This window comes from Mobula hypostoma, chromosome 14 (assembly GCF_963921235.1).
Source record: "Mobula hypostoma chromosome 14, sMobHyp1.1, whole genome shotgun sequence".
Taxonomy (NCBI): domain Eukaryota; kingdom Metazoa; phylum Chordata; class Chondrichthyes; order Myliobatiformes; family Myliobatidae; genus Mobula; species Mobula hypostoma.
In genome coordinates, this window is record NC_086110.1 from 9,384,958 (window position 1) to 9,398,622 (window position 13,665).

The following is a 13,665-nucleotide window of genomic DNA, read 5'->3' on the forward strand; positions in this document are numbered from 1 at the left end:
TGTTTGTTTTGGGTCATTCAACATCAGACACCACAGATATACAGTACTATGCAAAACTTTTAGGCACATATATATAGCTAGGGTGCCTAAGACTTTTGCACAGTACTGTACTTGCCATTGTGGAATGGAGAGTAAGTTTGTAAATCTGGCAGGAGCAAAGGATGTTGGGTATGGCGAAGGTGGAGTGCCGCGGGAGGGGTGTGGGACAGGTGGCAGGGAAGAAATGCCAGGGTCGGTGGAGGTGGTGTCGGTATAGACACATCCAGCCTTAAAACACCAGCTAAGGTCATTTAATTCCAAACAATTGGCTTACAGAATGTCCGTCTAGTGCTTGCTGCTCCCTCTTCTCTCCCTTTCTGGTTTCGCAATGATGATTCCCTTCTCTTCTGCTATTCTCAACGATGACCCCCTCTCCCTGCCCCCTTCTAACTTTCAGTCCACAATAGAAAATACATATCAGAATCAGGTTTATTATCACGCATGTTTTTGTGGCAGCAGTACAGAGCAATACATTAAATTACTACAGTACTGTGCAAAAGTCTTAGGCACCCTTTCTCTGTGTGTGTGTGTGTGTGTGTGTGTGTGTGTGTGTCTGCACCTGCCTGTGCCTGTGTCTGCACCCACCTGTGCCTTAATCTGCTTGTGCTTGTGGTTGCCACTCTCTTTGCCTGTCTCTCTCTCTCTCAATCTCTCCCTCTCTCACACTCTCTCTCTCTCTTTCTCTCTCTCTGTCTCCCTCTGTACCTCTGCCTGTCTTTCTCTGTCTGTGTGTGTGTGTGTGTCTCTGTCTCTGCCTCTCTGTCTCCCTGTCTCTCTCTCTCTCTCTCTCTCTGCCTCCCTCTCTGTCTCTCTCTCTGCCCCTCTCTCTTTTTCTCTGTCTGTCTTTCTCTCGGTCTCTGTGTTTGTGTCTCTCTCGCTCTCTCTATCTCTGTGTCTCTGTCTCTCTATGTTGCACTGTCTCTCTGGCTCTCTCGCTCGCTGTAAAGCGACTTGGGAATACTTGTTCAAGAATCCTTCAAGGTTCAGCCTTCAACCCTTCAACCCTTGTCTGGTCTGGGAAAGTGAGGAGGTGATAGAGAGGAACTATAGGCAAGTAGTCACACTGGGGCCTCGAGAGACAGGTAAGTGGGTAACATGCAGACACGAGGCAATCTGCAGATGCTGGAAATTCAAGCAGCACACACAAAAAATAGGAAGGAGTACAGTCGACATTTCGGGCTGGAACATCGACTGTATTTCGTCTTATAGATGCTGCCTTTCCTGCTGCGTTCACTGGCATTTTTTGTGTGTGTTAAGTGGGTAACAGTCAGGAGAGGGAAGGGTAAGAGGGAGATATGACAGAGTACCCATGTGGCTGTCCCCCTTAACAATAAGTACTTCTGTTTGCGTACTGTTCAAAGGAACGGCCTGGAACAGAGTCTGGCCCTGTGGCTCAGAAGGGTAGGGAATGGAAGAAGGGAGCAGTGATAGGGGACTCTGTAGTTGGGGGGTCAGATAGGCGATCCTGTGGATGCAGGCGAGAAACACGATGGTAGTTTGCCTCCCAGATGCCAGGGTCTGAGATGTTTCTGATTGCGTCAACGATAGCCTGACGTGAGAAGGTGAACAACCAGAGGTCGTGGTACATATTGGTACCAACAACATAGGTAGGAAAAGGGAGGAAGTCCTGAAAACAGACTACAGGGAGTTAGGATTGAAGTTGAGAAGCAGGATGTCAAAGATAGTAATCTCGGGGTTACTGCCTGTGCTATGTGACAGTGAGTATAGGAATAGAGTGAGGTGGAGGATAAATGCATGGCTGAGGAATTGGAGCAGGGGGAAGTGATCCAGAGTTCTGGATTACTGGGGTTGCACTTGAACCTGAGGAGGACCAATATCCTGGCAGGGACGTTTGCAAAGGCTATTGGGGAGCATTTAAACTAGAATTGCTGGGGTTTGGGAACCGAATTGAAGAGACAGAGGAAGGAGCTTTTGGCGCACAGATAGAGAAAGCTTGGAGACAGTGCGAGAGGTAGCATAGGCAGGTGCTAGAGAAGGGATGCACCCAGACCAATGGTTTAAGATGTGTATATTTTAGTGCAAGAACCATCGTGAACAAAGCAGGATGAGCTTAGACCGTGGATCAGTACATGGAGCTATAATGAATAATTTACTTCAGTATTCACTATGGAAAGGGATCTTGGTGATTGTACTGATGACTTGCAGCAGACTGAAAAGCTTGGGCATGTCGATATTATGAAAGAGGATGTGCTGGAGCTTTTGGGAAGCATCAAGTTGGATAAGTCGCCATCACTGGATGAGATGTACCCCAGGCTATTGTGGGAGGTGAGGGAGGAGATTCCTGAGCCTCTGGCGATGATCTTCACATCATCAATGGGGACAGGAGAGGTTCCGGAGGATTGGAGGGTTGCGGATGTTGTTCCTTTATTCAAGAAAGGGAGTAGAGATAGCCCAGGAAATTATAGACCAGTGAGTCTTTCCTCAGTAGTTGATAAGTTGATGGAGAAGATCCTGAGAGGCAGGATTTATGAATATTTGAAGGTGTATAATATGATTAGGAATAGTGGCTTTGTCAAGGGCAGGTCGTGCCTTAGGAGCCTGATTGAATTTTTTGAGGATGTGACTACACACATTGATGAAGGAAGAGCAGTAGATGCAGTGTACATGGATTTCAGCAAGGCATTTGATAAGGTACCCTATGCAAGGATTATTGAGAAAGTAAGGAGGCATGGGATCCAAGGGGACATTGCTTCGTGGAACCAGAACTGGCGTGCCCACAGAAGACAAAGAGTGGTTGTAGATGGGTCATATTCTGCATGGAAGTCAGTGACCAGTGGTGTGCCTCAGGGATCTGTTCTGGGACCCTCACTCTTTGTGATTTTTATAAATGACCTGGATGAGGAAGTGGAGGGATGGGTTAGTAAATTTGCTGATGACACAAAGGTTGGGGGTGTTGTGGATAGTGTGGAGGGCTGTCAGAGGTTACAGCAGGACATTGATAGGATGCAAAGCCAGGCTGAGAAGTGGTAGATGGAGTTCAACCCAGATTAGTGTGAGGTGGTTCATTTTGGTAGGTCAAATATGGTGGCAGAATATAGTGTTAATGGTCAGACTCTTGGCAGTGTGGAGGATCTGAGGGATCTTGGGGTCCGAGTACACGGGACGCTCAAAGCAGCTGCGCAGGTTGACCCTGTGGTTAAGAAGGTGTACGGTGTATTGGCCTTCATCAATCGTGGAATTGATTTGAGGTGCCGAGAGGTAATGTTGCAGCTAAAAAGGACTCTGGTCAGTCCCCACTTGGAGTACTGTGCTCAGTTCTGGTCGCCTCACTACAGGAAGGATGTGGAAGCCATAGAAAGGGTGCAGAGGAGATTTACAAGGAAGTTACCTGGATTGGGGAGCATGCCTTATGAGAACGCAGAACATAGAATAGTACAGCACAGTACAGGCCCTTCGGCCCACAATGTTGTGCCGACCCTTAAACCCTGCCTCCCATATAACCTCCTACCTTAAATTACTCCATATACCTGTCTAGCAGTCTCTTAAATTTCACCAGTGTACCTGCCTCCACCACTGACTCAGGCGGTGCATTCCATGCACCAACCATTCTCTGAGTAAAAAACCTTCCTCTAATATCCCCCTTGAACTTCCCACCCCTTACCTTAAAGCCATGTCCTCTTGTATTGAGCAGTGGTGCCCTGGGGAAGAAGCGCTGGCTGTCCAGTCTATCTATTCCTCTTAATATCTTGTGTATCTCTATCATGTCTCCTCTCAACCTCCTTCTCTCCAAAGAGTAAAGCCCTAGCTCCCTTAATCTCTGATCATAATGCATACTCTTTTAACCAGGCAGCATCCTGGTAAATCTCCTCTGCACCTTTTCCAATGCTTCCACATCCTTCCTATAGTGAGGCGACTAGAACTGGACACAGTACTCCAAGTGTGGCCTAACCAGAGTTTTATGGAGCTGCATCATACCCCTGCGACTCTTAAACTCTATCCCTTGACCTATGAAGGCCAACAGCCCCTAAGCTTTCTTAACTACCCTGTCTACCTGTGAAGCAACTTTCAGGGATCTGTGGACATGCACCCCCAGATCCCTCTGCTCCTCCACACTACCAAGTATCCTGCCATTTACTTTGTACTCTGCCTTGGAGTTTGTCCTTCCAAAGTGTACCACCTCACACTTCTCCGGGTTGAACTCCATCTGCCACTTATCAGCCCACTTCTGCATCCAATCAATGTCTCTCTGCAATCTTTAACAATTCTCTACACTACCCACAACACCACCAACCTTTGTGTCGTCTGCAAACTTCCCAACCCACCCTTCAACCCCAACATCCTGGTCATTAATAAAAATCAAGAAAAGCAGAGGTCCCAGAACCGATGCTTGTGGGACACCACTAGTCACAATCCTCCAATCTGAATGTACTCCCTCCACCACGACCCTCTGCTTTCTGCAGTACCGTGTGGAACCTTGTCAAATGCCTTACTAAAATCCATGCGGATCACATCCACTACACTATCCTCATCTATATTCCTGGTCACCTCCTCAAAGAACTCTATCAGGCTTGTTAGACACAATCTGCCCTTCACAAAGCCATGCTGACTCTCCCTGATCAGACCATGATTATGTAAATGCCCATAGATCCTATCTGTAAGAATTTTTTCCAACAACTTTCCCACCACAGACGTAAAGCTCACTGGTCTGTAATTACCCTGACTATCCCTACTACCTTTTTTGAACAAGGGGACAACATTCACCTCCCTCCAATCCTCCGGTACCATTCCCGTGGACAACGAGGACATGAAGATCCTAGCCATAGGATCAGCAATCTCTTCCCTCGCCTTGTGGAGCAGCCTGAGGAATATTCCATCAGGCCCTGGGGACTTATCCGTCCTAATGTATTTTAACTACTCCAACACCTCCTCTCCCTTAATATCAACATGCTCCAGAACATCAACCTCACTCATATCGTCATCAAGTTCCCTGTCATTGGTGAATACCGAAGTGAAGTGTTCATTGAGGACCTCGCTCACTTCCACAGTCTCCAGACACATCTTCCCACCTTTATCTCTAATCCGTGCTACCTTCACTCCTATCATCATTTTGTTCTTCACATAATTGATGAATGCCTTGGGGTTTTCCTTTACCCTACTCGCCAAGGCCTTCTCATGCCCCCTTCTTGCTCTTCTCAGCCCCTTCTTAGCCTCCTTTCTTGCTACTCTATTTTCCTCAATAGATCCATCTGATCCTTGCTTCCTTGTCTTCATGTATGTTGCCCTCTTCCACCTGACTAGATTTTCCACCTCACTAGTCACCCATAGTTCCTTCACCCTAGCATTCTCTATCTTCCTCACCGGGACAAATTTATCCCTAACATCCAGCAAGAGATCCCTAAACATCGACCACATGTCCATAGTACATTTCCCTGCAAAAACATCATCCCGATTCACACCTGCAAGTTCTAGCCTTATAGCCTCATAATTTGCCCTTCCTCAATTAAAAATTGTCCTGCCCTCTCTATCCTTTTCAATGATAATGTTAAAGGCCAGGGAGCAGTAGACACTGTCCTCCAGATTCTCCAGATAGGTTGGGTGAAATCGGCCTTTTCTCCTTGAACGACGGAGGATGAGAGGTGACCTGATAGAGGTGTATAAGATGATGAGAGGCGTTGATCCTGTGGATAGTCAGAGGCTTTTTCCCAGGGCTGAAATGGTTGCCACAAGAGGACACAGGTTTAAGGTGCTGGGGAGTAGGTACAGAGGAGATGTTAGGGGTAAATTGTTTACTCAGAGAGTGCTCAGTGCGTGGAATGGGCTGTTGGCCGCAGTGGTGGAGGCGGATAAGATAGGGTCTTTTAAGAGACTTTTGGATAGGTAGCTTAGGTAAGCCTAGTAATTTCTAAGGTAGGGACCTGTTCGGCACAACTTTGTGAGCCAAAGGGCCTGCATTGTGCTGTAGGTTGTATATGTTTCTATGTTGTGGCCATTACAGAGACTTGAATGGTTCAGGGGTAGGAATGGTTAGAGTGCCAGGTTATAGATGTTTCAGAAAGGACAAGGAGGGAGGTGTCACATACCCCGTGACGGGGATTAAGAAACCAACAGAAATAGAAAACATTTTGGAGTCTTGTATTGCTATAACCTACTAATATTTATTAGTAACTACGCAATACAGTAATATCAATGTAAATAAATCACACAGGTTAGCAATGATTATATATTAAAGTAAGTGTGGAATATATATGTATGAAAACCAAGCTGCTTTAAGTCTGGGGGTAAAAAGATACAGTCTTATGATGTTGAGTAAAGTTCAGTTCAGTTCAGTTCGTGGTATGTAGTTGAATAGTGATAGAGAGAGAGAGTGAGTTGAGTCTTCAGGTGAGCTGTTGCCGTCGATCTTCTCATCGTCCTCCGAAATCCTTTACAAGTCACCAACTGTGACTTTAACCAGGGGGACTGGTTTTCTTGTGATGGAGCTATCAAGGGTGGACAACTCTCCACCAGTCAACCCCTTCTTCACCACTGGAATAGCAATTTGGATCGATCCGCCTGATCGATCCTCCAAAACCTACTTTCTCCGCGGGCACAACAATGCTCATTCAGTGTCCAGATCATGTGTCCGAGGTCTGTATCATCTGACCTCCCATTTATTTCTCTGTGCTGAGCATCACGTCATTCAAAGAGTCCCTCCTTCCTTTGTCTGTGAAGAAATGCACAAGCAGGCAACAAGTCCTTGAAAGTAACATCAATAATGCCCTGTCGGTCACCATAGCAACTTTTGAGCTGCTCAGTGCTGCTCCAACTCCAAACTCAGTAGAAATCCAAAGTTACTTCCAATGCCTTAAAGTGACAGTCCAACCGTTAATCTTCATCTCTCTCTCTCTCTCTCTCTCTCTCTCTCTCTTTTCAAAAGCAACATATCGGTGGTAAATAACTCTCTCTCTGTCTCTCTTCAAACAGTTAATAGGGGCACTCCTGGATCCCCTCACAGAAGCAAAAGAGTTGGGGTCGTGGCACTGCTGATCAGAGTGCTGATCGTGTCACGGCTGCAGAAAAGGAGAAAGTCATGGAGAGATTGTCCACTGAGTCTCTGTTGGTGGAAGTTAGAAACAGGAATGGGTCAATAACTCTACTGGGTGTTTTTTTATTGACCACCCAATAGTGACAGGGACATCGAGGAGCAGATAGGAGGACAGACTCTGGAAAGATGTAATAATAACAGGGTTGTCGTGGTGGGAGATTTTAATTTCCCAAATATTGATTGGTATCTCCTTAGAGCAAGGGGTTTAGATGGGTTGGAGTTTGTTAGGTAGCAAAGCCTACAAGAGGAGAGGCTGTACTTGATCTGGTATTGGGAAATAAACTTGGTCAGGTGTCAGGTCTCTCAGTGGGAGAGCATTTTGGAGATAGTGATCACAATTCTATCTCCTTTACCATAGCGTTGGAGAGGGATAGGAACAGACAAGTTAGGAAAACGATTAATAGGAGTAAGATGAAGTATAAAGCTATCAGGCAGGAACTTGGAAGCATAAATTGGGAACAGATGTTCTCAGGGAAATGTACGGCAGAAATGTGGCAAATGTTCAGGGGATATTTGCATGGCGTTCTGCAATGAGACAAGGAAAGAATGGTAAAGTGCAGGAACCGTGGTGTACAAAGGCTGTTGAAATTCTAGTCAAGAAGAAAAGATAACGAAAGGTTCAAAAAAACTAGGTAATGATGGAGATCTAGAAAATTATCAGGCTAGCAGGAAGGAGCTTAACAGTGAAATTAGGAGAGCCAGAAGGGGCCGTGAGAAGGCCTTGGAGAGCAGGATTAAGGAAAACCTGAAGGCATTCTGCAAGTGTGTGAAGAGCAAGAGGGTAAGATGTGAGAGAATAGGACCAATCAAGTGTGGGAGTGGAAACCAATCAAGTGTGGGAGTGGAAAAGTGTGTATGGAACCAGAGGAGATAGCAGAGATACTTAGTGAATACTTTGCTTCAGTATTCACTGTGGAAAGGGATCTTGGCGATTGTAGGGATGACTTACAGTGGACTGAAAAGCTTGAGCACATAGACATTAAGAAAGAGGATGTGTTGGATCTTTTGGAAAGCATCAAGTTGGATAAGTCTCTGGGACCAGATGTGATGTACCCCAGGCTACTGTGGGAGGCAAGGGAGGAAATTGCTGGGCCTCTGACAATGATCTTTGCATCATCAGTGGTGACGAGAGAGGTTCCAGAGGATTGGAGGGTTGCAGATGTTGTTCCCTTATTCAAGAAAGGGAGTAGAGATAGCCCAGGAAATTATAGACCAGTGAGTCTTACTTCAGTGGTTGATAAGTTGATGGAAAAGATCCTGAGAGGCAGGATTTACAAGCATTTGGAGAGGCAAAATATAATTAGGAATTGTCAGCATGGCTTTGTTAAATGCAGGTCGTGCCTTACGAGCCTGATTGAATTTTTTGAGGATTTGACTAAACATATTGATGAAGGTAGAGCAGTAGATATAGTGCTTATGGATTTCAGTAAGGCGTTTGATAAGGTAACTTATGCAAGGCTTATTGAGAAAGTAAGGAGGCATGGGATCCAAAGGAACCTTGCTCTGTGTATCCAGAATTGGCTTGCTCACAGAAAGCAGAGTGGTTGTAAATGGGTCATATTCTGGATGGAGGTCGGTGACCAGTGGTGTGCCTCAGGGATCTGTTCTGGGACCCCTTCTCTTTGTGATTTTTATAAATGACCTGGATGAGGAAGTAGAAGGATGGGTTATTAAATTTGCTGATGACAGAAAGGTTGTGGGTGTTGTTGATAGTGTGGTGATTACAGCGGGACGTCGATAGGAAGTAAAACTGGGCTGATAAGTGGCCGATGGCATTAAACCCAGGTAAGTGTGAGCTGGTTCATTTTGGTAGGTCAAATATGATGGCAGAATATCGTATTAATGGTTAGACTCTTGGCAGTGTGGAGGATCAGAGGGATCTTGGGGTCCAAGTCCATAGGACACTCAAAGCTTCTGCGCAGGTTGACCCTGTGGCTTTAGAAGGCTTCCGGTGCATTGGCCTTCATCAGTCGTGGAATTGAATTTAAGAGCCGAGTGGTAATGTTACAGTATATCGCACCCTGTTCACTTGGAGTATATTGCTCAGTGCTGGTCACCTCACTACAGGAAGGATGTGGAAACTATAGAAAAGGTGCAGAGGAGATTTGCAATGATGTTACCTTTATTGGGGAGCATGCCTTATAAGAATAGGTTGAGTGAACTCGGCCTTTTCTCCTTAGAGCAGCGGAGCTTGAGAGGTGACTTGATAGAGGTTTATAAGATGATGAGAGGCATTGATCGTGTGAATAGTGAGAGGCTTTTTCCCAGGGCTGAAATGGCTAACACTAGAGGGCACATTTTTAAGGTGCTTGGAAGTAGGTACAGAGATGTGAGGGTTAAGTTTTTTTACACAGAGAGTGGTGAGTGTGTGGAATGAGCTGCTGGTGACAGTGGTGGAGGCGGATATGATAGGGTCTGAAGAGACTCCTGGATAGGTACGTGGAGCTTAGAAAAATAGTGGGCTATCAGTAACACTAGGTAATTTCTAAACTAAGTACATGTTCGGCACAACATTATGGGCCAAAGGGCCTGTATTGTGCTGTAGGTTTTCTATGTTTCTATGTCTTTATTCCCTGAAAGTGGCATTGCAGAGTGTTAGGGTTATGGAGAAGGCACATGCTGTGCTTGTCTTCATAAGTTGGGATATATATGTACAGAATAGAAAAGTTGGAATATTATTGTTGCAACTTTATGAAACATTGGTTGGGTAGATCTTAGAGTATTATGTGCATTTCTGTGTGCCATATTACAAGAATGATATGGTTGTGTTGGGGAGAGTGCAGAGAAAATTTGGCTTGGATACTGCCTGGATCAGAGAACTTTAATTACATGGACTCAGATTTGTTTTCTTTGCAGCAAAGGATGCTGAGTAATAACCTGATAGAGATGTATGAAATTATTAGCAATAAAGATAGTAATCATCATTTCCCCATGGTAGAAAGGATTAAATACAAGCAGACATAGGTTTATGGTGAGAAAAGCAAGTTTCAGAGGTATTTGAGACAAAAATATTTACACAGTCATTGTTATCAGGAACTTGCTGTCACAGGAGTTGGTAATTAATTTTGCATACAATTTTGAATAAATAAGTGCAAATTGAAAGTTTCAACTTCAAAATTTGAAGAGACACTGAAATAAGCCAAGCAAAGAAGGAAACGGACATGATGTGGATAAAAGGAATTAGAGCAGTTTGCGTAAAGGTTGAGATGCATACAGTGGGCTGAAGAATCCATTTCTGCTCAGAACTATAAGACTGTATGACACACACACATTAACAAACAAGTACCAAATCTCAGTGGAAAAAATGCAGTGTCCTGAGGATGCCCCTCTGTTCTTTTCAAGAAGAAAGAAAAGTAGTGAGATTGCGAGAAGGAAAATTAATCAAATGTCATCTTGCTATAAAAAAATTCATTCTTACTTGCTAATGTTGCATTTCAGTTACTTACCCTTTGTCCAGAAGACAACGCATTGGCATTGATCTACCGCGATAAAGAAACGCTGAAGTTTGTGAAACATGTTAACCAGAGGAGCATCAGTCAGTGTAACTGGAAGCATGTCGAGAAGGGGTTCTGGGACTTTTCCTTTGTATATTATGAATGATGGCACATCTGCTTTTCTTAAGTTGTTGCGTCTAATATGGCATGGCGCATATTGCCATTGTTTTCTAGATGAGAAGATTTTGTAGCAACATGTGTCAGGTCTTTCCAAGGTCTAATATATAATGGTTGCATTTGGATTTCAGATGGGCTGCTAATTGGCTTTTCCAGAAGTTTGTTGACTTGAATGAGGGACTTATTAGGCCTGGCAAAGGTACTGTTGAAGTCTCAAATTCATATAATTCTTTGAAATTTATTTTGTGGTCTTCATTTCCTGATTAAAAATGTGTTTGAAAAAATCTGAAGTAAGCCTTCCTTAATTTCTTGCATCTTATGTTGACTGCATTTTGCCTTGTGTTTTCCCTTGTACCTTGATGATAATAAGGAATACAGTGGCATCTTTTACAGGTTACATCCCTTATAAACTCATGACCGGAAGGGACTTGAGAGGATTAGAGGAGTTTTTAGGATTAGATTTGTCAAAACCTGAAATCAGTGGGATTGTTTCAGAAAAGTGAGTACAATAATTGGTAGCAATAGTGAAAGAGGCCAATTATGTGGCAATCCACCAAATAGGAAAGAAAAAGAAAAAACAACAGAGTAAAGCCTACTTTGACTCAAAAGTTAGTCTCATTAAATTAAGCCCAGGACAAAGAGTGATGATTAGAATACACCAACTCACCTCATTTTAAAATCCAAGGCTTGCAGGGCCCTATGAAATTATAAACAAAGCAAGTCCTTCAGCGTACAAAGTACTGACTTATCCAGATATAAGTGGGTGGTACCATATTAACCAGCTGAACTTGGTGGGGGAGAAACAGAAATGTTATCATCATTGGCACATAACAGTTGGTGTACATGATAGCCCGGATTTGGGAGATTGTTCCAAGAAGATGGAGACAGGTTGTATCAAGGAGATGATTTTCAGTTCCCTCATCCTGAGAACCAGGGGAGTTTTGTTAGAAAATCAAAGGAAAATGAAAATATGTCAGTGCTTATCTCTCCTATCCTGAAACAAAATGGATTGAGGAAAAATGGATGCCTTGAGTCCAAAGACATTGGGAGTCCGGATTGGAAGGTCTAGAAAAACAAAATATGGACTTAAAATAATTTAAGATTTAAAATGGAAATAAGAGCAGATATTACTCTTGTGTGTTTCAGGTTTAACACAACATGAAGAAAATAATGTATTTTGCTGTGATGACATTAACCATGGTCAGTCTTGTTCCAGAGCCAGTATAGCAGGCAAATGTATCAACAGTAATATTGCTTAGAAAGCGTTTAGTGAAAAAAAACTTATCTTCTCATTGGACATTGGTAATATGGTCAAACAAAGGAGAAAATGAGGACTCCAATTTGTATCATACACAGTAATAAAAGAGAGCTTCAAGATCCAACGAACTGATACAGATGATTATCTGTAGCACTATGTTGTTACTCAGTTGTCACCGATTCTTCACTTGACTGCAGCCTGGACACGTATTGTGGAAGAGGCAAGGAAAATAATCCATGAATGGACTCAACACACTAAAGTGATTGAAACACATGCTGATAAGTCAAATGAAATAATGAGTGACCCAGGCTCAGTTTTGGAATTGGGGGACTAATGTTCAAATACATCCATGGGTAAGAATAGTACCACTTGCTGCTGTTATACTAATTTCAAGTACGCTGATAAATGTATTGCTCAATGTGTATCAACTGAGAAGATGGAAGGCTGAAATAATGATGTGAAGTTTACAACTATAGATGCACTGGGCTGTCTGCACCACACTCTGCAGGGTCCTGCAATTAAGGGAGGTACAGTTCCCATACCAGGCAGTGATGCAGCCAGTCAGGATGGTCTCAATTGTGCCCCTGTAGAAAGGATTTGGGGTTCCATACCAAACTTCCTCGACCATCTGAGGTGAAAGAGGCACTGTGTACAGACCACGTGAGGCCCTCAGTGATGTGGTTGCCAAGGAACTTGAAGCTGTTTACCCTCTCAACCCCAGATCCATTGATGACAATAGGGGTTAGCCCGTCTCCATTCCTCCTGTAATCCACAACCAGCTCCTTTGTTTTTGCGACATTGAGGGAGAGGTTGTTTTCTTGACACCACTGTGTCAGAGTTGACTTCTTCCCTTTAGGCCACCTCGTTATTGTTTGAGATTAGGCCAATCAGTGCAGTGTTGTCGGCAAATTTAATTAGCAGATTGGTGCTGTGGGTGGCGATACAGTCATGGATATACAGGGAGTAAAGGAGGGGACTCTTACAACCTGCTTGTGATCTGACAGGAAGTCCAGGATCCAGCTGCACAAGGCAGGGTCAAGGCCGAGGTCTCTGAGATTCTTGTTGAGCTTGGATGGAATTGGGGTTCCATGGTAGTCCAATGATCTTCTGAATGAGAGGACGATAATGATCCTAAGATAAATATCTTTGGATCAAGAGGAGAGAGAATTTGGCCAGAAAAAACTACAGTCTAATCAAGAACAGGAGAAGCAGACAAACCAGTTGTCTTTGTTTCCCCCTATTTTGTGGACTCTGAACTGATTCTTGCTCTGGGATAATCTGATCAGGGTAATTGAATGTGGACACAGGAAGCTTCAGGGAATGACCTGCTAAACCTGAGACCATTCTCAGACAAGTAGCTAATAGGGTGTGGACTCTGAATTGATTCTTGCTCTGGGACAATCTAATGAGAGCAACTGAATGTCAACATGAGGAATTTCAGGTAATAACCTGCTAAATCTGAGACCATTCTTGGAGGAGTTGCTACTTGTTATATACAAACGTAATTGCCAGGCCTACCAAATCTGCAATCTGTAATCTCAATCTGTCTGGGATGCTTCATTTAACTGGCTTGGACCAGTCAGAGTTGAAAGACTCAAATACACAAGGCTGGGGTGGGCAGTAACTTAAAACGTTGTAGGTTGTAGCCCTGTACATTGACCAGTAGGAAGGTGACCCAGGTAGGTCAGGTGATCTTGAGTCAATGGGTTGGA

At 44.0% G+C, this 13,665-nt stretch overlaps 1 protein-coding gene across 1 annotated transcript in view; it reads left to right on the forward strand.

Moving 5' to 3' along the window:
• ogfod1 (2-oxoglutarate and iron-dependent oxygenase domain containing 1) overlaps positions 1-11,017 on the forward strand; it is a 111,981-nt gene extending 100,964 nt beyond the window's left edge. Inside the window, exon 13 of the mRNA XM_063066638.1 lies at positions 10,523-11,017. Within this exon, the coding sequence (XP_062922708.1) occupies positions 10,523-10,684 (162 nt within the window). The 3' untranslated portion in view covers positions 10,685-11,017. The remainder of the gene's footprint in view (positions 1-10,522) is intronic.
• The last annotated feature ends 2,648 nt before the right edge of the window (positions 11,018-13,665 follow it).